The 27,774-nt window shown below is 39.7% G+C and overlaps 1 protein-coding gene across 1 annotated transcript in view; it reads left to right on the forward strand.

The window, feature by feature from the left end:
• tgfbr3 (transforming growth factor, beta receptor III) overlaps positions 1-27,774 on the forward strand; it is an 86,935-nt gene that overhangs the window by 42,452 nt on the left and 16,709 nt on the right. Inside the window, exons 4-10 of the mRNA XM_028587427.1 lie at positions 6,038-6,175; positions 16,788-16,971; positions 19,253-19,415; positions 19,852-19,999; positions 22,519-22,708; positions 22,964-23,229; positions 26,153-26,308. Of these exons, the coding sequence (XP_028443228.1) occupies positions 6,038-6,175; positions 16,788-16,971; positions 19,253-19,415; positions 19,852-19,999; positions 22,519-22,708; positions 22,964-23,229; positions 26,153-26,308 (1,245 nt within the window). The remainder of the gene's footprint in view (positions 1-6,037; positions 6,176-16,787; positions 16,972-19,252; positions 19,416-19,851; positions 20,000-22,518; positions 22,709-22,963; positions 23,230-26,152; positions 26,309-27,774) is intronic.

Here is a 27,774-nt window from a genome sequence, read left to right on the forward strand (position 1 = left end):
TTCTCTCTAATATCCATGTGGGCCTCTAAATGTAAGACTGCCAAGGCTGAGAGCCAGTATCCTGGAATAGGACTAGTAAAGTGACTGTTCGGGGTTGGCAAGTCATAGTAAAACCTGTAGTGCCAGGTTGGGGCTTTGTGTATCCGTTTCCTCAAATAATGGTAGAATAATTTAAACAATTTAACAAAATTCCCTTAGATTATTTAAAAAGATCTAATCTTCTAGAGAAAGAGAACAAATTAGAGTTACAGTCTAGAGTGGACTGTGCTGTAGACTAGAATTGAAATTTCATCCAAGCTTTAAACCCTCTGGGATTTTGAGGCAAAATATCTTTTTGTCGGTTGACTATTGACCTGAAGGTGTTGGTGTTTTGCCACTTAAGCTCTACCAAAACGATGACCTCATCCTGAAGTGTTATTTTCTGTTCCCCCAGCTTTAGTTCAACGGTGTAGGTATCAAGTTTGAACATTTTTCCATATGTTCCTTATGTCACATGCTAAAGTGGCCTTTTGCACCCTGCTAACAAACCATCACCAAATGTGTGTAAATGCAGAGCTTGGCATTTTGGCAGACGCTAGTTCCCCAATTGCTGCAAAGTGTAGAGCAAAAATAAGCAACTAAAAACAAGAGGCCTGTCTGGGGATGCTGTTGGGTGATAGGGTAGAAAATAAACATAAGGGGCGGGTGATATCTCAAATCTGCCATCTTTCTCTAATCAGTTTACCAAAGGCAAACATCAAACACAGCCACTGGCTCTGAATCAGGGTGAGGTAGAGCAGATGATTGTTTTATCAGCTGGAATTCGCAGATATCACGACTGTGTGAGTGACTAGCTGGAGGAGCTCACTGGTCACAAACAGCTGGTGAGAGCACAGTGTCAGATAAGAGTAGAGCTCACACACAAGACAAACTGCACACACAAGGCGCGCAATGTTTTTGTTTAAACTTGATTTGGGGCTTCTGTATGGCCTCACAATGCTATCCAATGTCATACAGTTATTGCTCAATAGGACTATTTTTTCTCCTGAGAGTTCTCCTGATGTGAATACATTTTGTAATAAAGGTGGAACATCCAAAGTTACATAGAAATGTTGGAAATGCTCAAATCCAAATGAGAATTAGCCAGGGCTAACAACATCAGCCCCACAGCTAAATAACTGCCTGTGTGGCCATTGAAATTGAAGTGATATTACAAACCATTAGGGTATTTGTGCGCGCCAACACAGATATTACCAGTGAAATGAAAGTACCAACATCGTCAGTTAAAAATAAATAAAACTTCTTTTTGGAAATTTTGTTGTTCAAAAACAGATTTTATTTCTGTTTGACTTTAATCAGAGTGTTATCTTAGTCTGTCTTCCTGACCCTATCTCTACGCCTTGATGCTGTGTTATAGTCTTCAGCATGTCCCACCATTCTGCCATATCACTCAAGGATTGCTATCCAGAAGTCCAATCTCTCTTTGACGTCTTTCCTGGCTGTTTTCTTGCAGTTTGACATTGAGCTGAGTGCAGACTGATTACCATCACAGTTCAGGGGAAAGGCTCCAGGTAGCATCCCCATCGCACTCAAATATGTGGGTGGCACTGATAAGAGCGGTCAAAAGGTTTTGTCCGGCTCCCCTTCCCTTTCGTACACCCTCAGTGATCCAGAAAGAACCAAGATCCAGACAGACAAGACACACGCACATACACACACATCAGATAACACAGTATGATTGGTCCCAGGCATTGTGCCTTTCTCCTCTTAAAGCCATGACTTTTCAGTTCTTTGCCAGCCCTTTCTTTTCAACTTTTGTAATGTTTCAGGGTTTAACATGCAGACGTTTATCTATCCAGTGAAGTGTTGTTTTTAGTTAATATCTTGGATATGGATCTATTTTAACCCATGCTGTCTCCTATTTAAAATACACAAGCCAGTAGTTGTTATTCATACATTGTTCAGTATGTCTCTGTTTTATGTCATGGAATACATTGTGCTTTCTTTGATAATTATTTCCTGGGAGGGAGAGCGTGTTCCTAGATTAGTCCTACTTTTTAGCTAATTAAAGGATGTTTTGCATTTTCTTTGAATCAACAGGCATCATTAGGCGCTTTATCAGCTCTGTCAATAAAGGAAACTGCAAGGACACTGAGCCGCACTGATACTGAGCTCTGACTCTGACTGCAGGGTTTCTGCTGTTTACACTGTTAGGCTCAATATAGTAAGTATTGCATTACAACGTTGAGGCGCAGTGTTTGTGAAGCACACTTTAAACTTAGTGTGATTTAGTTGGCTTAAAAAGTCATGAAATTGCAACCACATGCCCAAGACAGGACAAAGAAATCAAGCATTGCAATTACATTGTCACTTGGGCATCAGTACGTTCTAAATCTAACCATGTGGTTTTGTTATACAATAAAGGCTTGTGTATGATTCATCATTTGTTTGTTTTTTTGTTCCCGTTTGGTGTGTTTTGTTGTTGAAGCTGATTTAAAGCTTTAAGCTGTATTGTTTCTTTTTTAACATTTCAATTGTTTACACATGCTACCACCCCTAATGGTATGCTCACTGACGGGCCTTGCTTATCCTGCTACAGCTGTCGTCCCTTGTGTGGAGTGTAATTTCAGTAACGTGATAGGTCTAGACAAGCTTCCATCCATGGCCGCTGGCAAATACGCCCATAACTGTAATGGACACTGGACCCCAAATCCCTGTGCCAGCCTCCTGATAATCAATCAGGCGTGGCCTCCTGCTCCTGGCAGACCCTCTCTGCATGGTCCCATGAAGGTAGCTGCAAGAGGGACAACTCAGCGCCACCTGATCCTTGCAAACACTATTCAAGGCACTTTGATGCCTGGCGTTTCTGCACCTCTTCTCTCCACACCATGGCTGTTTGACAAGGTCTGTTGCTATGCTCACCAGTCTTACCAAACCTCATGACGGCAACTCCCTGGGCAGAGATGCACACCAGCTGTTGTTGCTTACATTCTGCAACCCAGCTCTGGTTAGAACTGATCTAACTTGGTATTTTTCAGTGTTTACTTGCTAAACCTGCAGATAATAACCACAGTTTTCTCTTTTTCACCATCAGTTCCTCTTGGCCCTTCCTCTCCTCAGTGCTCTGTTTATGCCTGTGTTTTCAGGTGACTCATGTCTTCTGGAAATGTTTCTGTCTGGGTTTAAAATTCCTCGTCTTTTACAACACTCTACCTCACTCTTATTCTTCTTCTGACTTTCTCATCCATTTCTTAAAGCCAGGACCTCAAAGCCAAGCCAGGTATGATTATATCTTGGTTGTTGTTATTCTCAGAGGAGCGATGCAAATGCTTTTTCCAGAGTCTGGAGTAAGGGGGAAGCAAATATAAAAAAAGAAAAGAAAGCAGTGAGTCTCTGAGTCTCTGATCTGTTTGTTTGGATCACCATGCAGTTTGCCTCATAGATAACTGTTCAGCAATTTCTTCCATTTTCTTTTCTCAGAGGGACTTTTTAATGATTTTTGCAGCACTTTCATCGACCACATCACTAAACACTCGTTTGTGTTGCTCTCCTCCAGGGCTTACATCTGTGAAAGACATAGATAATTAATAGATAATTAGGCTTTGATGTGTCATGTTCACTCTGTCTATGCTGTCGGTGTCTCTTGGTAAATGGCTTTATGCAATTTTTCAATGAGAAATTAAAGGGAAAAGTTTGTTTTGGAAAGTATACTTATTTGCTTTATTTCCGAGAGTTAGAGCCAACAACCTATTACCTTAGCTTAGCATGAAGACTGAAATCAGGGAGAAACAACTAGCCTGGCTCTGTCAAAAAGTGACAAAACTGCCTACCAGCACCTCAGATATATTTCTAGACTTTTTTTTTCTTTTTTTTGGGGAATTATTAACTGTAACTATTTCTTGGCTCAGCCAGTGACTTCTGCACTTTACTTGTCGACCCAACTGTGGCGACAAATTAAAGTTGTTCCAGCAAAATCAACTGTAGCCAAATAAAAATAATGGACAGAGCTTCCTGGTCTGAAAGGTGAAGACGGTGTGGAAGTGCCTTAAACCTCAGAAAAAGAAGTCAGATTGTAAAGTCTATGAGAACATGTCCCTACTTCTCACTTGATTCATTGCCTCAGTAAACATTTTCATAATTAGTTTATGTTTTCAATCACTAGTTTCAAGTCTTTTTCAATACAGCATTATGTTTATTTTGTAAATTATGTATACAGGTATGTCTGGTAATAATAATGTGTCATTTATTTTAAAATAGACGATAAAGCAGAGGATGTTTATGGGTGTGGCTACACGGCTACCTGTCAGTCATGGTAGAGGCTTAGCAATTTGACCCTCTGACTGTGTGTTTTCATTTCAAGTTAATCAGAACATTTTGGTTGCCTGAAAAATTCTTGTTTAGCATTCGGTAGCACCTTGCCAACCAAGCTAGCTAGCTAGTGCCAGTTTAGCTGGAAACAAAATCATCTTCCCTATGTTTTGTAGGTTAGAAAGAATCCCGCACACTGACCATTTCGCAAGCAATTATTTATTTATTGCAACTATAAATAACACTTGCTTGGCTGCGTCATACTCTGCAGCTTCACAAACTGCCGAACTTGAGGCTTCAAAACGGTAGTCCACAGACCAATAATGTGAGGTGATGTCACTGCTGCTATGTCTATTATTTTAACAGTCTATGGTAAGGAGGCAGGTTGGTGTTGCTTTTCCGGAAGTGAAGTAACATAACAGATGTATTGATTCTAACATAACATTTCTGAACTTAACTAACTATTTTTTGTGCCTAAACCTAACCAAACTATAACCATTTCACAACGTTAACAACAATTTGAAAATCATGACCATTAGTTGGTTTGGATGTGAATACGGAAAACACTCCTTTGGGTCGAATTAGAGGGTAGGAGTAAACAACATATCCTTGTATGGTTTGGAGGACATGTTGAGATCTTTATCTTGATAATATACATGGCCAAACCACATTCAAACAAGTTATGGGTATTGGTAAAATACACATAATAATAAACTGTCAACACAATTTTACAATCACCATCATCATAATTGCATTATTAGCTTCAATGGAAACTTAAAGACTGTATTTATTGAGAAAAGCAAAGGGCCAGTATTTTAGTGAGCTGTGACTGATTAAGTTACTGTCGGGGTCGTTTTATCTTATAATATGAATCCTTGTGGCTTGAATTAGTGATGTACAGGCTTTTACTGCTGATACACAGAATGGGGCTAATATGATTAGTCTGGGAATACAGAGTATCACTTCTCATCGAAGCTAGAGAGAAGAATTGAGAAGTTTTACTAACTCTGGAGTAATGTGACCAATTAAGTAGTATTATTTTAAAGTTGTGCTTATCTGTAAAGATGTAGATGGAAAGCCAGATCTTTGCCTGACATGAGTTTGAGTACAGTGTGTGCTCAGACCATGAACCACCTGATTAGATTAGGTCCAAATGGTCCAGACAAGTATAACACTCGAAACAAGAAAACAACAGTTTAGGTCCCAAAACATCAAGTTTGTTTTCCCCATCTCACTACCAGACTGTGAAAACCTATTTTAATGGCAGTCTGAGAACCAAAGGCATAGTTGCACGCTGTAGAGATGGTAACAGAGACCCGCCACTTACTTTTTTCCTCCTCTCTTAACAAAGACTGCACTGTGTGAAAGTTCAGATCCCGCTGAGGCTACATATCAGAGCTAAGCAAGTACCTTTTTAGGGAGAACACAGCATGCAATCTTTGGGAGTTTATCAGGAAAGTGACTACATAAACAACCACAAAACCCGATAAAGAAGAACAATCTACAACATTATAGCACTGCAATTACACCAGGATAGTAACGGTATCCCCTGATATTTGTGGTTATATATCAGTAAACATGAGAATAATTAAAGCTTAAAGTTTAGCTGTGTGAAATGGGATCATGTGACATTCTGTGAATTTTCTCTGTTTATGTGCTTATCTCTTCCTCAGTATTCTGACAATATTTTACCAGTGTGTTGTTCCTTCATGTGACTTCAATCCCTTTTTTATTTTTTTTGCTTTAACAGGTGGAGCTGCATCTGAAGCCGATTCAGTCTTTGTTACGCCACCAGAAGCCACTGGTCTTTGTGCTCAACTCCCCCCAACTACTGATCTGGAAGATCAAGACAGAGAACCTGGCCCAGGGCATTAAACATACCTTTCATGTGAGTCCAGCATCACTAAAAGCCTTTAAATCTTACTTCCTAAAACTGTGTATTCATTTCCTCACAGGCTAAACCTTACTCCCATTTCAGTAGCCTTCCTCTCTAAATAAAATATTTACAGTGATGTAAATTTGCATAGGAGGCCTGTTTACACTCTACAAGAGGTATTCCATGATAACCGTACATGCATACACGTCATTGACGCGAGGCATTAATCTCTGTATAAATAATGTTTCATCAGTGCATACTTATTTAGCTACAGATGTACACTCTCCTCAGAAGTGTGCAGCTGAATTCTTAACATATATCTTTTGTATGATTGTCAGATAATTGTGGAACTAGTTTTAGATTAGTATGAGTTTGATTAATATGAATGCTCTTTGATTCATATCAAATAATTCCTTATTTTATTGCAAGTTTTATTTATTTATATATGTTTTGCTATCATTATTTTACCAAACTCCAACTAGTATCACTCCCTAACATCATGCTGTAAAATGTATTTTTGTTAAAAGTTTGTAATGTGCTTTGTCAGCTTTATACTCACACTATATAACCACAGGGCTGAATCCCCAACAGCCTCCCTCCCTCCTGTTAACAGTCTTGTTGATAGCTTGGCAGCTGTTCAGATCAGACAGGGCGTATCCGTATATCACGAAAACCCTAACAACGGGGAATGTGTTGTAGCAAACACTACTAACCACTAAAACCCTGCTGAGTAAGAAATTGGTTCCTCACACTTTGATATCTGCTGAAATCCTAAATTATATTGGCAATTTCTTTGTAAATAATGATAATCTTAATAGTTGCATTTGGTGTCCAATCTGAGGCGAAACTGATCCAGATGTGTTACATCAGCAAGACACTCATTCAAAAAAGAAGTCTTCATCACTGACTTAAATTAAGACTATGTAGCTTTTGCAGAACAGCAGACACTGTGGCCACAAGTGGTAGTTACAGGACAATGGCGCACTGAATTTGCCTTAATTTCTCAAGATTCTTTTCATGTTACTTTTCTTTGACATGCTAAAATGTAGTGTTACAGGAGCACTAGTAGAGAATACTCATCAAACCAGCAAACTGACGGTCAGTTCCACAGCATCTACAGTATTTAAAGTTTGTTAACACCAGCTAACATTAGCCACCATAAGCTACCGGTCATACCAGGCCAAGGCTGTAGCAGTAAAACTTTAATTAATAGTAATAGTGAGTATTGAATTGAAAAATAGTGTGTTTTATTGTCTACAGTATGAATTCAACTTTTCATTTATAAGAGAAAGCAGGAGTTTTTTCTTTTAAAAGTTACATTGTCAGCAATATCAAAATATCTCAACAAAGTTAGGACCAGAGTACATATGAGGGAAGAAGAGAAGAGGTTTTGGTGAGGGATATCTCAGTGTAGTTGGAGCCAGGTCCCCTGGAGAGCAAGCCTTTTTTAGTAAAGGTACCAGGGGGCCTTGCTGGGAAACTTAATAAAAAATGTAAAAATGGACTGCTTTAGTGCCCATGTTCAATGCCTGTCACAAGAGAAAAGCATAGCAAAATAAGACCCAGAAGTCTCAGCCTTGGCTTTGAAATACTATATTGCGATGAAAACTTTTTTCTTTGCCTTTATGTGCTCGGAAGGCTTTTCTGTATTTTTGGCTTCCCAGAAGTAATCATTTTCATTGTATGTTAACACCACAGCATTCTCCAAGAATGCATTATCAGGTACACAAAATGATTTCCATATGTGGTCTAGTGTTTTCTTGCTGACCTCTCACGCACAAAAAGTCCTGCCGTGAAAGCCAATGTGACACAGAGAAAAACATTCATGGATTGCAAAATCTTTGTGTTATGCACAGGCTCTTCTGGACACACATATTTTATAAAGAGCCTTGTGCTCCACTTAGATATTTCTCTTTGTCCCAGTCCCTTGGACCTTTAGAGCAATCTTCTAGAACACATGAAACGTTTTTAGGCTTATCTGACAAGTGACTTCAGGTAGGGCTGGGCAATATATCGATATTATATTGATAACGATATACTGTATGAGGCTAGATATTTTCTTAAATTTGGGTGTTATCTTCTCCTGGTTTTCACTCTTGTGTTGTCTTCCCGACATTTTTTGTTGTTTTATTTCATGCCTTTGATGCTTTTTTTAAAATGTTTCTTTTTTTATTCATGGTCAATAAACGCAATTAATATGACATTATACCTAATTGTTTGAGTAAAACAAACAAACAGAAATGATGAAGTATTTTGACTGATAGTTGAGATCAGAGGATGTTGACTGAATCACACACTGGTTTATGTCAGAGTTTAGGAGGAGACTGTTTTGAAACTGTTTTTTTCTTTTTTTTTTCAAATGTTATAAAATTCTGTGTTAAAAACACCCAAAATGTAATAAAAGTAATCATTAGTTTTAACTGCGAAGAATCTTGTATGACTTCCATACAACATACATCTATGCGTCCATGTTAATTTTGGGGCAATTTGGTTGAAAGAAACCCATATTCCTGACTTTGAAAACGGGTCAAATTTGACCCATGGACAACACAAGGGTTAAAGGCTACATTACAGTAAAGTGATGTAATTTACTGAACTTACCAGACTGTTCTAGCTGTTCTAGTATTTGCCTTTACCCTCATAGTCATTATATCCACATTACTGATGATTATCTATCAAAAATGTCATTGTGTGAATATTTTGTGAAAGCAACAATTGTCAAACCTACAATATTGCCGCAAAATCGATGGAGGTATTTTGTCAAAAATATGTTGTCATATTTGATTTTCTCCATTTCGCCCAGCTCTAACTTCAAGCAGCTATATTAGTGAATCATCACTGAGAGTGATTACTGTATACTAAAGATGGTTGCATAGTTAAAGGATAGTGTTCTGACTTTCACTTATCTTGTATCCAAATAAATTTTAATTTTAAGAAGATTCTCAGAGAAATGTAGTTTCCGCCTTGCCTGGAAATTTTGAGGTCCCTTTTAACATTTTTCTTGTACATTAGTAGGATCATAGCTTTCAGAGAAATACACACCATGAAGACATGAGGCCCAAGTTAAAAGGACTCCTTTTAACTATTTTTTCCTGTAGTAATGGAAATAAATGCTCTCATGTCAACTGTTGCATTTCATGCAGATGGAAGTGCATCCGGCCTACTTGAATTTTCCTAAGCTGTGATAATGTGTGGTCAGTAAGATGGGTGTTTCTGTCAAGACCAGCAGGTCAGCATCACAGTAAATGTCTCCCCTTGTCAGTGGTGGCAGACAGAAAACAGCTGACAACCATCATTAAAGCCTACAGTCCAGGCAGAGCTGTTGCTGTTTGTCTGGGCTAATGATGTTGGACATCAGTGCTTTTGCAGAGTGAAGAGTTTTCACTTCTTAATCTCTAATGAAAAGAGACTGCTTTGAATACACTTTTTTAAAATGATAACATTACATGATATCATACAGATACAGAAATATGATACATTTCTGTATTGAAGGAATGTGTTTCTCAGAATATTGTACACTAGCTACTCATGATCAGCTATTTATCTAACTAGAGCAAACATATTTTTTGAGACAAAACTGACATGTCTGATACATGATGATTCTTAAGTGGGGCGAGGAGAGAAAAAGGAATCTTAACAGTAAAGAAGTAGGCCCCTGCAGTCAGACAAAGCTGAGCTAATGGCTTTTTTAGTGACCACAGGGCCCCCTGCTGAATTAGGTGTTAATATGTGTTTGGGTGACAGCACTGAGCCCTCTGGCATTGCAAGCTGTTGGTATCTTATCCACCATGCTGACTGCACATAGCCATAACCCAGAGAAGTCCCAGGTTCTCAGATACTCTCCACAGTAGTCTCGCATTCCCAGACCTTCCACACAGCATTCCCGGGATGGGAGAAAAAAGTGCTCTGGTTTATTGGCATTTCTTTAAACCAATCACAATCGTCTTGGACGGCGATAAGCACCAACGGGGCAACGGTGCCTCTGCAAAATAGCCTCGGGAAGGAACTTGTTTTGGTGGAACGTGTTCGTTCAAAGGTTGTTTTACTTGTGTAACAGAAAACTCAGATTGGACAGATAGTCTAGCTAGCTGTCTGGATTTACCCTGCAGAGATCTGAAGAGCTTACAACAGAGTTAACCATAGTCCTCATAAATCCACCAGCTTTTAAAATGCCAACACAAAGAAGGTGGAAGGTGACGTGCATCTGGCCAAAATGAGGGACATCCGTCAGAATTTCCAGCGGCACTGGAGCAATCACGGATATGAAACAGTAACACCTCCTTAACATGCCACACAACTCAAATACCACACAACATCCTGCTGGAGGAACAATGATCAAACTTTTCTTCACTGTTAAGATTCACTCTTTTTATCAATGATAAATTGCCTAGTCTTTTTTTTTTTAATTAATTAAAATACGGATACCCCCTTCCAAACTCGTTAAATGCTGATTCTCTTAGTACAGGCCTATGGACAGCGCTTTACGATATGTATGCTGAAATCCAAGCCTCAACAGGCTTGCCGCACCTAGTTACGGTTGCTAAACTTTGATTGGACAATCGTTTAGGGGAGGGGTTTAGCGAATGGTCAATTAAATTAAAAACTTGCATTTGGCCACAAAAGTATTATGTACCATGACCACAGGTGCAAAAATCTCACTGCATTAGTGGCCCTGCAAATTCCCACGCGTTCTGATCTGTGCCTATCACGTGGAAAAGTTGCTGTGGTTAGCTCCCGGAGTAACAGAGTCAAGAGGAACTGGTTTAGAGCTTAACACTTCAGAACAGAAACCCACTGCCAGACCTCCTTCACTCGACCCTTTCATTGGAGAGGCTGTTACCTGTGGCAAATTGGACTGTAATTCGTGCCTGCCTGTCCTTGTTTCCTGGTCCTAGTGCTCTGGGCTCCGTGGACACAGATGGGCTGCCTGGAAAAGCTTCAAAGACATTGAGCATTATGTTGCTGTTGGACACTGGACCCTGCCTCCCTTTAAAATGCAAGAATCCAGACTTTTATTGTAAAACATGCAAGACAAGAATCATCATAGGTTTAAAAAGGCATAAATTGCCAAATTTTATTTTACCAAGGGACACTAGGATTCCAAGTGAGAGTGTGCTGTGTTGACTTTGTGGCCATGCATATATTTCTTTTTGATGGGCTGCGTTGCATCTCTGCTTGAAAGGCTTGATCAGGAACAAATGTTTTGTGACTCTGGATGGAACAACACTGTAAAGTTTTGCTGTTGGCTTGTGTTGCCTATTGTTTGTTTGCCAAGCTTTGCCTTTTCACTCCTGTGTTTCTTTCATTAGTTGAAGGCTCGTAGTAGAAGCTCTTTCGCTCTCACACACGAGCACTTCCCTCAGTGTAATTGTTAATGGAAACCATGGGTAGCGCTCGCCACTATTGGTTTGTAGTTGGAGACAGGAATGGCAGAGGAAAGCTCCCAAGTGGCGCTGAGACATATGGTATTGTTTTCTCCACAAAAGAGCTTGGCAGTTCACAGGAACACACGCACATTTGCAGCGTGTTTAGCTCCCCATAGCTCATCAAGAGAGATGAGATCAAATCAGCCACAAACACATTTATCACATTAATATCACCAAAGATGCTCATATCATCTATCAACCCTTCCTGCACTTTCCAACCCCCTCGTCTGTTTGCAACACCTCTTAATTTCTAAACAGCCTTTTGCGATTTCCCAGGCTCAGGGTGTTGCTCAGTGGAGGATTACAGCTCTATGATAAATGATCTCAAACGTTTGGCATGCCTTCTCCTTTTTACTGCTCATATGGCTGTAATATGTTGATGCTAATAGGCAGAAAGGGTACTGTTAAATGTTTTGGGCCATGTAGAGTACTGGCAGATGTGCTTCTATCACAATGGATAATGAATAAAGGTGATATCTTAAATTTAAAAGATATTAGAACAATACTTAAGAAATATATAATACTGAACTAACAAACTAACAGTGGTTATTTTATATTAGTGAAGACAGCCGTTACCATTTGAGTTGAAGTAACATGCATGCCTGCAAATGCTATTACAAACACAAGTACATGAGTTACTAGCATTGCGAACATGAAAGTACTGTATGAGTCTCAGTCCCCATGGTATGTTACTAACTTCTCCTCTACATTCTTTGTTTGCCCTCAGCTGCCAAGTCTGATACGAATACCTTTTAAGTCGAGGTTGGATACAGTTTTCATGTATTTTACAGTAACGCATTACAAGGTTTTCACAGCTAACAAAATCTACCTTCAGGACACTTTTTGGCAGCAATAGCATAAGATTGCTTAATAAGAGATTAGCTCTATTTTCATATAGTGAGGTTATGCTTTAGTTGGCAGTGGGCTGCCGCTTGCAGCTCAGAAGAACTGCTCTCTACTCTAGAACTCAGAGACACTGGTTGGACCTTTTTACTGATGTGTTAGTACATAAGCAACAAAAGTAACAGTATTAACAGTATTGGGTGACAGCTTATGTAAATAATAAGAACTATTATAGTATATTTTTTATTTATATAATTTTATTTTTTATTTTATTGGTTTACACATATCCAAATACTACAGATTAATATACACATAATCAATAAAAGATGTGATGGAGAGATGCAAAAATCCCTCAGAGGTGCTTAATACTCTCCAATGCATAATCAAATTAAGATAGAAAGAAACTAAAATACTGTAATATACTGTGTGTGTATATACACACACACTACCGGTCAAAGGTTTGGGGTCACTTAGAAATTTCCATTCCACTCCTTTACAGACAGAATACCATCTGAGATCAGTTGAATTGTTCTTTTAATCAGGGCAGCTGACTCTCGACTGTTGTAGAAAGAAGTGGCTGATCTTTAATGCAATATCTACATAGCCCATTATCATCAACCATTCATCCATAGTTTCAAAGGCACATTCTGTTTACTAATCTGATATCATTTTAAAAGGCTAACTGAGAAAACCTTGGAGAACCCTTTTGCAATTATGTAAGCACATAATGTAATCTGAAAACTGCTGCCCTGGTTAAAAAAACAATGCAACTGATCGCAGATGGTATTCTGTCTATAATGGAGTGAAATCGAAATTTCTAAGTGACCCCAAACTTTTGACCGGTAGTGTGTGTGTGTGTGTGTGTGTGTGTGTGTGTGTGTGTGTGTGTGTGTGTGTGTGTGTGTATATATATATATATATATATATATATATATATATATATATATATATATATATATATATATATATATATATATTCTACAGCCACAGCTGGGTGCATTATTGAAGAGAGGTTAAATACAATATTAAGAGAGGTTAAATACAACATTAATAGAAGGAATATAGAATAAACAGGTGGAGTCAGGGCGAATTTCAGTAATGACCAATCACACAAGCTCCTCTCATCCCCTTTTTAAAGCAGCAACAGATGAAGAGAGGGAGGGGAGAGGATGGGGTCCCTGAGAGAGAGAAAAAAAGGTGAAGCACCTGAAGTTCCAAAATAGAAATTCAAATCCCCAAAAATATGCTGTCAATGGTAGAATGAACAGACAGCTGATGTTTAATATTGCCCGAGCAACTGCAAAATCGGAGCAGCAGGTTGTAGTTCAGCGCAAACAAATAACAGCTAATGAACATATTTAAACTCTGTGGTTCTTCTCCTCCTTTCTCAGGTATTTATTAAAGTCCTTTGAACATAATTAAATCTATTTGAAAAATACCATTCCTTATTTATCCGATGGGAAAAACAATTAAACAGTCCACATATCTTAAAACAAACAAATGCAAAATAGGGTTTGGAGATTTGCTAGTTAGTAGAAAAGGTCAGTTAACATTAAATCCCAGTGTCTCATCAGAAGATTTAAATGATGTATGAAGGTATTCACGCTGTCAGCTGTGTGTAAGGTAAGCAGGATTTTGGAGAGGTGTGAGTGGAATCCTCTGTCATGGAGTTCTGAGCAGATGGACCAACTAAAGCCACTAAAATATGAACCTGATGCACCAGATGGTTTGTTACACAGAACTATCTGAGGATATGTCATTGGAAACTGTTTGCACAGGCCAGACACTTTCAAAAAAGACTTGACAGGTGATTGGAGGAACCATCTTTCTTTCAAACTCTTGCCGAAGCCAGTAGGGAGAAGAGCGAAAAACTGAATTTTTTCTCTCTCTTTCAATGAAGAAATACTCTCCTGTTCTGATATAACCAATGCTGCTGCTAACCATTTTAGGAGCCACTATTGTTTTGAACGGACATTCGCCTCTCAGTGTTGTTACACACACCTAAACCACGCCTGTAGCCACTGTGGTTTGGACACAAACACATCACTTGAAGCCTGACAAGATGGGTTTTCACGTGATCTTGGGATATCACGATAATCCAGCTGCTGTGCAAGGTAACAGGTTTTAAGGAACCACAATTTTACCACGCCAACTAACACAGCCTCTCAACCCACCTTAGCCAGGAAACTATCCAACATTCATACAGGCATTAAATAAAAATAAAACTAAAAACAAAACTGTGTTCGCCCTAGCTCTAGCAAGGGCTTTGCCCCTGCAGAAAAAATAGAGCCCTTAGTATTTTGGGTCTGTCAATAGAGCATGCAACAGTGGAGATAGAGAGAGAAAGAGAAAAAGAGAGAGAGAGTTTGTTAAAGCCCAGAGTGGGTCTCTCACTTCCCTGTTTCAAATTCCTGAGGTTTTCAGTGCTCTGGAAGGCCTGGAGCTAATTTGGATTTCAGGCTTTCCCCTCTAATTCTTTGCGACTAATTACAGTCGTATTCGTGCAATTAAACTGATAAACTCTGCTGAGCTTGGCAAGGTAAGTGAAGAAACCCCAGCCCCTCCTTGCTGGCTCAGGGCACCACCTCTTCGCCATCTTTCTTTCTGTTTCTTCTAGCCGTAGTAAACACACTAAAAATAAAATCAACCTGAATTCTTCGACAGTGTCTGTCTCCTAGGCCCCAGTATTTACTGCCTCTGGTGACAATGCCAGGAACATCAAGAGGAGCATCCAGAGGTCAGACAGATGTTGCGCATGAGGGGATTTGAACAGTTATGTCTGAAAAACCTAAACACTCCAAAGGGATAATATTATATTATCATTGAAGCATGATTGCAATTTAGGGACAACTCCATAACATCATCACAAAGAAGTGATCTTAGTATTCCTTTTGGATTCAAATGGATTTAATGTTTTAATTGGGCCTGCCAGCACTGTCTCAGCTCATGCATACAGATAGAATACCTAGGGAGAAAGAAAAACAAGCATGGAAATAAAGTGAGGTAGGCTGTCTAGACCGTGTGCTTGGACTTATTTTGGTTGTTCGGTAGGTTTTTCAGCACATGTGAATGTTTATCTCTGTGAAATGAAGCATACAGGCTGAGCTCCATTAAGTGCTAAAGGGGTGGTCCTTCCTCAATACGGCTAGGCCAGTTTCCCTGTCAAACGCAAATCAGCAATTCTGTGCCCTCCATAGTTTTAAAACTTCTCCCTCCTTTTTGACTTTTTGTGTCAATTTACATTTCACAGCTGGATTCAGCATCATCACCCACCTCTTTATCATTTTAGCATTCAATAATGTAACTTGCAAAACATTATTGTCTGAATCTATTGAAAATGAGTTTTTTATGCTAGCAGTTTTACACCTGAGCATAGCTCAAATGTTTGTGTGTGATTGTTTTACGTGTTATGAGTATGTATGTCCACTAGGGTGACTAGATGAGAATGGGGGAAATTCAGGATGGGACAAGAATGATTTATTATTTTTTATTCAGGAATTCAACTGTCTGTCATGTAAACCCAAAAATACAAATAAAAAAATCATTAAGATGAATTAATGAAAAATAGCAATGCGTGTTATCAAAATTTCGCCGTAGCCGCCTACATACTGTTGCAGCCAATGAGCAGCCGACGGGAGCTGCAGTACGACCCAATCACCATGAACAGTTTTTAATGTTCTATCAGACTATAACTACTTGAGAGTCTGCTCTTGAGACTTTGCTCTAATTTAATTAAATTTTTAAAATTATGGCAGGATTTGGGATTCGGGACAACTGCTTGGTTTTCGCGACTGTCCCGAATTTTTCGGGACATCTGGTCACCCTAATTTGTCCACCTACTGGCAAGCAGACCGACACACATGTGATGACACACTGCAAAGCAGTACACTGTATAAACACTGAAAACCAGACACCTTATTGTGTTGAGGAACCTGTTTAAAAAATACGCAGTAGTATTTGTAGAAGCTTTAAAATAACGGTTGGGATGAAGTGTGAAGGATGGGTTTCACCATTGTTTAGAGAGCAGGTTTAATTTTGGAAAGGCTTATTTTCAGTCCGCCTGCAGGTTTTTCTTCTTCCCTTGACTTTTATGTGCATATCCTTCTCAACAGAGAGGTCACAGACGGCTGGATCTTGAAATGTTAAACTATTAAGTGAAATACAGAATATTTAATCAATTATTGTTTTACTTTAGTAAATATCCCAAATGAAAAAGATGTTGGACATCACTAAAGCTGAATAGAAAACATGCAGTTCCTGTTTTTAGGCATTTACTATCATATTGCGCGGAACTGAAATAACAGCTTATCACAGCTCTTTTGTCCTATAACACTCTTGTGTTTCCCCTCCTCAAGGTATCTGAGGGCTCAGAGGTCCACTTTCAGCCGGGAAACTTCTCCCTCTCCTGCCAGATCCAGAAGGAGACCCTTCCCCATGGCAACGAGCACCTCCTCAACTGGGCCCAGAAGAAGTACAGGGCAGTCACCTCTTTCTCTGAGCTCAGGATGACTCAAGACATCTACATCAAAGTCGGAGAAGGTGTGTACTAGATTCCCAAAATTCCCAACATAGCTCTAGGCCCCTAGGCCTCCCTCTTCCCCTTCAGCTCCCATAACTTCACTTAGCTTTTGTGTTTGAACCCTGGCTAGAGGTTTACATGCCCTACTCTGGGAAAAGAATTTCCTTCCCTCAACCGGCATTCACCCTTTCACACTATTTAACAGGCAACCTGTGGTAATTCTGAGCTGTGGCTTCTTACGGCCGAATTATTGGACCCCACCAATATACAGAAAGTGCATGAACTATGTATTTGAGTATTTGGATAAATTACAAAACATTAAAATCATTGCATGCATTTTCATTCATTGTTATCATAGTTCTACGTTTTTAATGTATAAACAGATGTTTTCTTTATTTGAGACTAATCTTTTTATTAGAGGGGTAACAATTAGTTAATTAATCAATTATATATATGAATAATTAATCTGCAACTATTTCAAAACTCATTTTTCAAGCACAATGCTAAAAATTCCCTAGTTCCAGTTTTTCCAGATGAGGATCTTCTGCTTTTATCTTTGGGGGATGGAAAATAGGAAATTGTCACAGACATATTGTGAAATTGTATCAATCAATTGATTAAATGACAAAATAATCTGCAAAATAGCAAGACTTTTTGTTTGGCATATTTTGCTGCATGGCGACTATCTGTATATGGACTCTTTTTTTTATGAACAGATAGATATTATTACACCACAGGTTTCTGTAGAGGTAATGTTTTGATGAGATATCTGAGAATCTTGTTGAATAACAAAAAGTAAAATGATAATTCAAAGTTATTCCTAAAAATGTTAACTACTGCCTAACTTAAAGGTGCACTCTCGAGTTTTCATGTAGACAGACAAAAGTTGTGTTTGCATTATATATTATACCCACAACACTACGTGTATCCTTGAGATCTACCAATCGTATCAAATGCATTTTCTTCCTTTGTAAGATGCAATATTTATGTCCATGTTTGCTAACTGGCTGTCTTCTTCTTGACTGCCTTCGCAGAAGCAATGCTACTACAAATAGAGAAGTTATAGAAACAAAATAAGAAGGGGAGGGGGAGGCAGAGGTAATTAACATTTTTTCCAAAAGTAAGGAGATGGGGGGAGCGTTTCTGAAAGGAGGAAGCACCGCAGGATTCTCACGGGAGGCTATCTTCACACATGTTTGAGCTGTAGACTTTCGATTCTTCATTCTCAACTGGCCGGTCCATACGGTGAACAGACAGCACGTCAGACTTCACAATGTATCAGCTCTCAGCCAGGACAAATTGTTTTTAATGAGCATCTTTCACCACATGGAAATAAAACAAGGCTCATGTCTAGAAAGAAATAATGGCTGCTCTACTGTTGGTGATAAGTTCTCTCTCTATGATGTTAGTTGCCGTGGAGAGCGGAGTGGTTGCTCAGCCTGCAAGCGTTTGGCTTGTGTCATTAAAAGCTGTGGTTTGGCAAAAGCACAGAGTGCCATGATGTTTACTTAAAGCTAAGAGCTGTAGATTTTCACTCCTTCACATCGTTAGTAGTGTTTCACGAAGATGGACAGATTCTCCCTTTGCTTCCTAACCAGGCCAGTATTCAAGGTCTCCCCTCAGCTCTTTCAAGTGCCACAAGGGTTCCGGAAAGGAAGGTGCCAACCTTCAGTTTACACTTTGTCTGAGGCTCTGTTTGCCAAATAAGGAAGCAGCTGTCTTGTGTTTTCTCTGAGTGCTGAGAAGGGGGTGTAACTTTTCACATTCTAAAAGTACTTTTTTAGCAGTTAAAATTTTTTTTAACAGTTGTAAAAATGGAGGGGAAAACACTAGACGCTTTGGTAAATGTATTTATTAATGCTATTGTCCTGTTATTGTAGAGGAATCCTGGTAGAAATCATTGTTTAGTTTTCCCACGTAAAAACCAAAAGACAAATTTCCCTGTTGATAAAAAGACAGGTCATGCCAACCAGAGCACGCCCGACCTCATCCAACACAGGGCTGGGCTTAGTAAGTGCTGAGACAATGGGAATACCAGCTGCAGGTCTGTGTAGTAAAGCGAGCAGGGAGACTGTTCCTCAGCTGGAACGGCTGGGTCAAAGCAAACATCCACTCTACTGAAGTCTCTGTGAGCAGGACATTGAATTCCTCCCAGAAGCAGGGGGTGCTGTTCTCTAGCTGACCTCTTGCTCTGACCTTACCATGGTGGAGGGGTGACAAAAAGCTGTATTTTTCCTTTGGGGAATCAAAATAGCCTCATGGAACCCCCGACCAGTAACCTAAACATCTCTCCACTTTCAGATCCACTGTTTTCTGACACCTGCAAGATTGATACCAAGTTCTTGTCTCTGAACTACCTGGGCGGCTACGTGGAGCCACAGACATCAAAGGGTTGTGTCCTGTCTGGACCCGACAAAGACCAAGAAGTCCACATCATTGAGCTCCAAGCCCCCAACTCCAGCAGGTGAGCAGCCAAAGCCAAGAAAACAGGTTGTCATAGTTTATTTTTGAGTTCAAGATGCTTTCGCCAGTCTCTGTGGAGTTTGTTTTGGATGGAAACTCACATGAAGGAGGGTGGTGGGGGGGTTGCTTATCACTTAGTGGTGTTTTTTTGAGAAAGATATTTCAAAACTGGGTCTTAAAGTCCAGGTTGCCAGATAATCTCCTCACTCCCCCAGTGGAGTGATTATTCTGTTCACCGAAAAGACCACAAATCTGGGAATGTGTTCGTAACTGCGCTGTATCTCACTTCAGTGCTATCTGGTCTGTAGTGCATATGTCTGCTTTTTTTTCCGGGAATGTATCCATCTTTTTAATTAGTTGGCCAGACACAGGAGGCATGATAACACAATGCAGACCTAACCATCCAAAATTATTTTTCTCTCCCTCCGTCTCTGTAGTGCTTTCCAGGTGGATGTCATAGTGGATCTACGGCCTCTGGTGGACGATGCCCTGCTGCATCGTGATGTAGTCTTGCTGCTCAAGTGTGCCAAGTCTGTCAATTGGGTCATCAAGACCCACAGTGTGATTGGCAAGCTGGACGTAGTGGTAAGCTAGCAGCATGACAATAGACAAACGCTTCCCATTCAGAAGCATCTTTTTTTCGTTTAAAGACTTCACCACTTATATAGCTTTATCACACATCGCAGTGGCTTACAAGTTGTAGACAGAAATGTCACTACTTTGCACCATTGACCAGAGAATTTGTCACACCAGAATGTGTGTTGAATTGGTGCCTGGTCTACGCTGCAGGAGAGTGTGGGGATAACAGGTTAGGAAGAACTGTGAAATTTCATTGTGGCAGCTCCAGGGATTGTCATCACATTCAGAGTGGTGGGGGTATCACATATTTTCAGAGCCAAGGCTACTGCAGTACTTCAGCTGCACATAGAGCCTAAGCTGCTTCCCATCAGTCACGATGTGAATTACAAGCAGCGCTTGATTTAGGCACCTTTTTTAAGCTGCAAGCTGTTAGGACCTCCCTGCCACACACATAAGACAAACACTGGCTAATTACTGCAATATATCAGAATGCCCTTTACTTAAAAAATATGATTTTATACATATCAGTATAGAGTATGAGTACACACATCTTCATTAGTGTTACTCAAGTCTCTCAGGACCCTTAGCAACTGTAAGAGTATGACACCTATGTACACTTTGGAATAATAGTTTAACTGTAGATCATGTTGATGGGGAGTTGGCAGTTGTCCAACCACCGTAATTGCTCCAGGGATGGAATTTTAAACCTTGTCTTTCTCTAGAGTGAAAAAAAATCAGTGCAATAAAACTTATTTTTAATGCACTGAATGTAAAATATTTCATATGTCTGGTGACTTTTGGTATTTACAGTATGATGGACTCTCATTGCCTATCGGTTTGCTGTTGCTAGCCATGGACACATTTCAGTGGAGGTGTGCAAGGGGTTCTGTGTTTCCTCACTGTGAAATGCTGATACTCCTATAGGGGCTGCTGCAGCCATGACACTGCGCTTTTGCAAGCTGCAGTGTGTGTGTTTGTACAGCTGCCTAGTCACTGCTGCACAGTAAGTCTGTCAGGTTGTGTGAGTGTGATGCCAGGTCAAAGCCTGTGGTACTTACATCAGCACAAATGGATTGTAATGCCTCTGGTGGAGGTTCCCAACAGATTTGTGTTTTTTATACCAACATTACATTTTGTCCTTGTACAACACTAAAGCAATTTTGGTGAGTAATGTAGATCATTTTAGCATCGCTCTGTGGATGGCAATGTTGGTCTGTCGGTCAGTATGTCCACCACATTGGTCCAGACTGAAATATCTCAACAACTATCAAATGGATTGGCATAACATTTTGTACAGGTAGGCATTTTTTTATTTTTTTTTGGTCAAAGACTAAGGGAGAGACTGCCATGAAATTTGGTACGCACACCCTGTTATCCCCTGAGGATGAACTTAACTTAAAATAGTGACAAATGGCAATCACAAGTTTTCATAGCACAAGATGAAATCTTGGAATTGGGTGTTTTTTTTTTTTTATAAAACCCAAATATATTTAATTTACAATGATATTAAACAGAGAAAATTATAACTTTTGAGGACCTGGAAACATTATTTGTTTGGCATTTTAACTTGAGAAATGATTAAGTAAGTATTATCAATTATCAAAAAAGTCTAATTTGTCCAGCAACTATTCAACTATCGACAATCTATCAAATCTGGATATTATGGTTGTGTTTTAACAATACATGTACATGTATGTAATGTGAAACCTACTTAAAACCAATTACATCAATGGCATCAGTGGTTGTACAGTGCATAGACCATAAAGCCTAGCAACATGCTGAGAGTAGAGTCCATAGCATGGTTCAGCTCAGCTTTTTCAACATTTACTACATGTACATGTTCACAACTAACCAAAAAACATGGTAAATATGTGTTTAAATGGTTAGCTTTGAGTTTTGCCACTGGTTTGTACCAGTTATGTTATGTTTTCTTAGTTATGTGCCACATTATCATCAATGTTCATCCACAAAGGGATGGTCAGTCTAAACAAAAAAAGATTTTTTGTTCCCAAATAGCTGACATTTTGACTTTTATTTGACAGCAGTGGGACACAGGATGCTGTGCTTGTGCAACCAGTGTTTGGGAGAGTGTCAACTATTTAAGTGATATGATAGCCTCGTAAAACCGAGGCCTTGCGTCTGTCAGAAAGCAGGTTCTCCTTAGCGTTGCTCAAGAGACTTGAATGTGTGGGAAATGACTATGAGAACAAATCATTACTCCCTCACACGGGGAGGGTATGCAGCAGGGCACGTCACGGATTTTAGGAGCCAACATGTTGGTTTCTCAGCATTGATTGAGCGGTGGCACGCCCATTACCCTTACACTCATACACATAATTCACATTTAACACAGAATGAGAGCAGGACTGTACTTGAAGTTGAATATCTGTTAAAACTTGAACAGTAAATCATGTCTTTTGTTTATGAAGCGCTAAAGAGAGCTTCATGAAAATGAAATGTGTTCTTTTTGATGGAAAGCATACACTAAGACAAGATAAGTGACAACTCTGCTTTCTTTTCCGCAGGCCTCTGACACCGTGAGTGTTAGTTCAAGTACTGAGAGACCGATGCAAGTGTCAAAATCCCCCAGGCAGCAGTTGCCATCAGGGTCACAAGCCTTGATCAAGTGGGCAGGGGAGAATTGCTACAGTCCAGTCACATCTTATACAAACACTCCTGTGGCTAACCACTTCAATATCAGACTTAGAGAGCCAGGTAAACTAAAGAAACATCATCTGAATTGAATTGTACTTAAGCAGCAATAGAAACAATGTGTTCAGTTAAATTATAGCTCAAATACTATGCACAAGACATACATTTTAGCAGCTGCTACAATTTTTTCATGACTAATATTGCACATTTCACAGAAACTAGCGTGAAATTGCAAACTGGTTTTATAGTCATGGTCCTGTGTAATTTCCCTGCCTGTAAAATCAGCCTCATGAGGTTCTCACAATGTGTGACTTCCAGATGTGGTGGATCCTCTGGAGAGCATGTTGCCTCCAGAGCTCTCCATCCTGCATCCAAGAGCTGGAGCTACTTCACGACGCACCGGTTTGCCCTTTCCCTTTCCTCCACCTGTGTCTGACACCCTGCCCTACCTGCCCTCCTCCCTCGATAACCGGCCCTGGGAGAACGTAGAGCCAGAGGAGCATCAGGGCGTTCTGAGTGTTGGCCTCAGTGTGCAGTGTGAGGACAAGAGGATGGTAGTCAGCATTGATAAAGAAAGCCTGCAAGTGAGTGGACTGCACGATTTTATACATCATGGATCCCGCCTAGAAACATATACAGTAGGCCTACCACTAGTCTTTATCAACAACGTTCCACTTCTGGGATTGTTCAGGTTTCTACCGGATGTCTTTAATTTCGGCTGGATGTCCGCTGCCTTCCGCTTTCTTTGTGTTGGCCTTTTAAACTCCGGTCGATTTATATTGAATCTGAGTTTTCTGTTGCACGACTAAAAAAAACGTACGTACACATGCTCCACCCAAAACAAGTTCCTTCCCGAGGCTATTTTGCAGAGGCACTGTTGCTCGGTGCGGCATTTAGTGCCGCCAAAGACGATTGTGATTGGTTTAAATAAATGCCAATAAACCAGAGCACGTTGTTCTGCCATCCCGTAATGCTATGTGGACTCTGCAGCGCTGTGGAGGAAGGTCTGGCAATGTAAGACAACTAATGATTATTTAGATGGTTAGGTTTCATTTTATTCCAACATAGTGTAACAAGTATAAATATACACAACATGGGGCGCATGGGTAACTCACCTGGTTGAGCATGTGCCACATGTACTGAGGCTCATCCCTTGCCACAGCGGCCGCAGGTTGGATTCCCACCTTCAGCCCTTGACTGCATGTCAGTCCCCTTCTCTCTCCTCTTTCATGACTTTAACTGTCCTATCAAATAAAGGCCTAAAATGCCTAATAAAATCAGCTTTGTGTGTTCACAACATAAAAATGCAGAAAACCAAAACTAGAAACACTGACAAATAATTTTTAAATAGGATGTCACATAAGGTGCTATGCATAAAAAAATAATCAAATATTTGTATTACTTAAAATTATTTACTAACAAACCAGTTTTTGTTTTCATTTTATAACAATATGAAACTGAGAAGGCCAAGAAGATTAAGGCATATGTAGCACTGATCAGTAAATTATAGGTATTTTGTAATAATCTAAATAAATGAAGAAATTTTTGGTCAATTACCTAATCTTTTAAGGTACAAGCACAGAAGCAAACAGTTGCGGAATGTTCCCCTCTAATGTTAAATAGACAGAAGAACTCATATTCAATGCTTGCTAATACTTCAAAACAAATGAAATATTTTGTTTCCCAACCGAACTTTATCCAGTGTCATCGATGATTTGAAATATGATTTAAGTCATAGATCTGAAAATTTTGCTTGTGGATCAATCAGATTTTCCTTTTGCATATTTTGTTATAAATGTAAATGTAATGGACTGTATTTATATATGGCTTTTCTAGTCTTAACAACTAGTCCAAGCGCTTTTGCATAGTACAGGAACCATTCACACACATTCATACACTGTGACTGAGGTTGCCGTACAAGGTGCCACCTGCTCATCAGGTAAACTTTTATACACATTTACACTCTGATGGCACAGCATCAGGAGCAACTGGGGTTCATTGTCTTGCCCAAGGACACTTTGACATAGGACTGCAGGGCCAGGAATCAAACCATCAATCTTCTGATTGGTAGGCGACCGCTCTGCTACCTAAGTCACATCTCTGCTCTTGCGACACAGACTTAATGTGACAAACTGTGACGAGAAGAACAGAAAACAACAAACATGGAGGACACCCAAATAGAATACCAGTGTCAGGACCAATTAGAGGGCTGAATAAAGTCTTCTGCACTGCAATTAGAAAATGCCAACATAGACCTCCATGTTTCTATTTTTTTCATATCTGAAAAGCATCTAATTCAATTCAGTTAGTTATCTCAAGACACTTTACAGATAGAGTAGGTCTAGACCACACTCTATAATTTACAAAGACCCAACAATTCCAGTAATTCCCCACAGAGCAAGCATTTAGTCCGACAGTGGCGAGGAAAAACTCAATTTTAGGGAGAAACCTCGGACAGACCCAGGCTCTTGGTAGGTCTGACGGTGCTGGTTGAGGGTGTGATGAACAGTGGCAATAATAGTCACAATAAAGATAATGGAACTATGACTAGAAATAGTAGTTGTAGTAGTTCATGGCGTAGCAGGGCACTGCAGGGCATTACAGGGTGTAGCAGGACGTAGCAGGGCACTGCAGAGCGTAGCAGGGTGTAGCTGGGTCAGCTGGAGAGTCGACTTATTTGAGCAACCTGATAGTAAGGAATTACAATAGTCCAGCCTGGAAGTAACAAATGCATGGACTAGTTTTTCAGTATCATTTTGGCAATGTTACAAAGGTGAAAAAAGGTTGTTCTTGAGGTTTGTTTTAAGTGGCCGTTAAAGGATATATCCTGATCAAAAATAACTCCTAGATTTCTGACAGTAGTGCTGGAGGCCAGGGCAATACCATTCAGAGTAGCTCTATCTTTAGATAATGAGGTTCGGAGGTGCTTAGGGCCCAGCACAATAACCTCATAATGTGCACTGTATTATAATGTACCACAAATGTCACTGTGATAATGACAAAGCAAATTAAAGAAACTGTCTATATACACAAATGTCATTAATATGTGGGCCTTCAGCTGTAGAGATCAGTTTTGCCTGCTGATACAGATTACCTGATTAAAGTAAGTGTCAGGTCTACAAAAGTCAAATAAGAAAGACATACTGACAAGTATAATTAATACAAGTTGTTATTATTCTATTACTGTTCATGTAAATGCCAGCTTCCCTTTTATACACAGGCTTACAATGAAGCAAGCAGACATTTCCCAATATTTGGCGTCTGAACACGGGGACTGCGTAGTCAGCCCACATCACAGAATGGAAACTGGCACAGACTGTAATTAGAAGAAGCTGGGGCTGGAGCTAGACCACCTTGTGGGATTTGTTTATTCCTCGGAACTAAAAGTCTCACACAACCGCTTGGCTTTTTTATTTTTTATTTTTTTCTAATTCTGAAAATAAGTTAATAAAGGAAAAGTTTTGTTTCATCTTTATCCAATGTTGCCATTTTTTTATGTTTCCTCAGGCAAATGGGTTTGCTCATGCCAACCTCACGCTGCAAGACCCAGCTTGCAAAGCAACAGTCAATGCCACCCACTACACACTGGAAACTCCACTGACTGGCTGTCTGACCACTGTATATCCCATGCAGGGTAGCCCAATGGCCCTCCACATCAACTCTGTGAGTACTACACCTATGATTACACCTATTATTACATTTTAGTTTAAAACAAGTTATGCCACTGGCTGGTTTACCTGAACCATGAAACATGGCTTGGTTTATAATGTAAATACAAAGAAAGAAACTGAAATCAGCATCTTTGGTGTTTGTTTCGACTTGTATATTTATTTGGTCTAAATTGTAGTTACCGAAAAGAAGAAATTCAAGTTTTATTTATTTTTCTGCAGTTTTAGCACACGCTACATTAGCGTTACTGTTCTCCAGGGGGCGTGAATCTTTGGTTGTGTAATTAGATTGGGGATATATTTGTGTGGGCACCAAAATTATTTCCTAATATAACTTAAATTCCAACACAAACAGTTCACTAGCTGGGGTGCCACCATGTTCACCTTTGCTTAAGTATGCTAACTAGGCTAAGTAGGTGTAAACGTTTTTCTCAGTGAAAGCTAGTTAGAACAGCTGGCCACCATCCATTTCCTGAGTGGAATACAAACATCTTAAATCACAGATGGTACATCACCCATGCTATGTGGGCTTGCTGAAAAAGAGGGAAAAAAATGACAGTAGAGAGTCACGGAAGTTAACATGTTTCCTAGCAACGTCAGCTATCAGATGACCAAAGCTGATAAGAAATGCGAGGCTTGAAGCTTACATGCTTGTTTTATCCTCTTAATTGGATGAATTAAAATGGAAAAATATGATGAATTTTAAGTAAATTTTTATGTAATGGTGAACAGTGTGGGAGTGTTTTTATGGGACGCAGCATTCACATTTGACATCCCCAGTTGTCTTCATTATTATGGAATGCATTCATTCAGCGTGTTTGTTCTAACAAGCAAGGATGAATCACTTCCTCCACAACCTTTTGACATCTTTTGTGGGGGAAATTTGGAACAACACATTTTGTGTCCAATGTAGATTGAAAACCTGGGCACACGTCCAAGGTTGTCTTTTGTGTTAAGCACTTGGATGCAGGGATAACATCTACCCTCCAGTCAAAAGAGATAACATGTCATTGTCTAGGTCCCTACACATCAAAGATAATCTGTTTTGGCTGTTGTTTCTCCTGTCCTGTGGCATGATTTAATTCAGCAGTGGCACCAATGGCAGGTCAACTAACTAATTTGGTGCAGACTCAGGAACAACACTGTTAGTGTCGTTGAGATTGTTTTCTCACCTCATTAAATCAGATTTTTCTAGAAGCAGCGTGACCTCATGTCATGCCCCTGACAATCTTCTGCTCTCCTGAGCAATTAAAAGTATGTTTTATGTTTATGTCCAGGATGAGTCCCACTGCTGAAGCCACAGGACATTCCCACAATTTATATCCAAGTTATTGGTTGCAGAATGTTTTGGCAACTCCTCCTAAAGAATCAAATCTTTGTGCCTCTGGCTAACTGAACACCCTGAATTAAGCAACACTACTCACAACTGGATCTGTTTAAAAAAAAAAAAAAAAAAAAAAA

Source organism: Perca flavescens, chromosome 9, assembly GCF_004354835.1.
Source record: "Perca flavescens isolate YP-PL-M2 chromosome 9, PFLA_1.0, whole genome shotgun sequence".
NCBI classification, from domain to species: domain Eukaryota; kingdom Metazoa; phylum Chordata; class Actinopteri; order Perciformes; family Percidae; genus Perca; species Perca flavescens.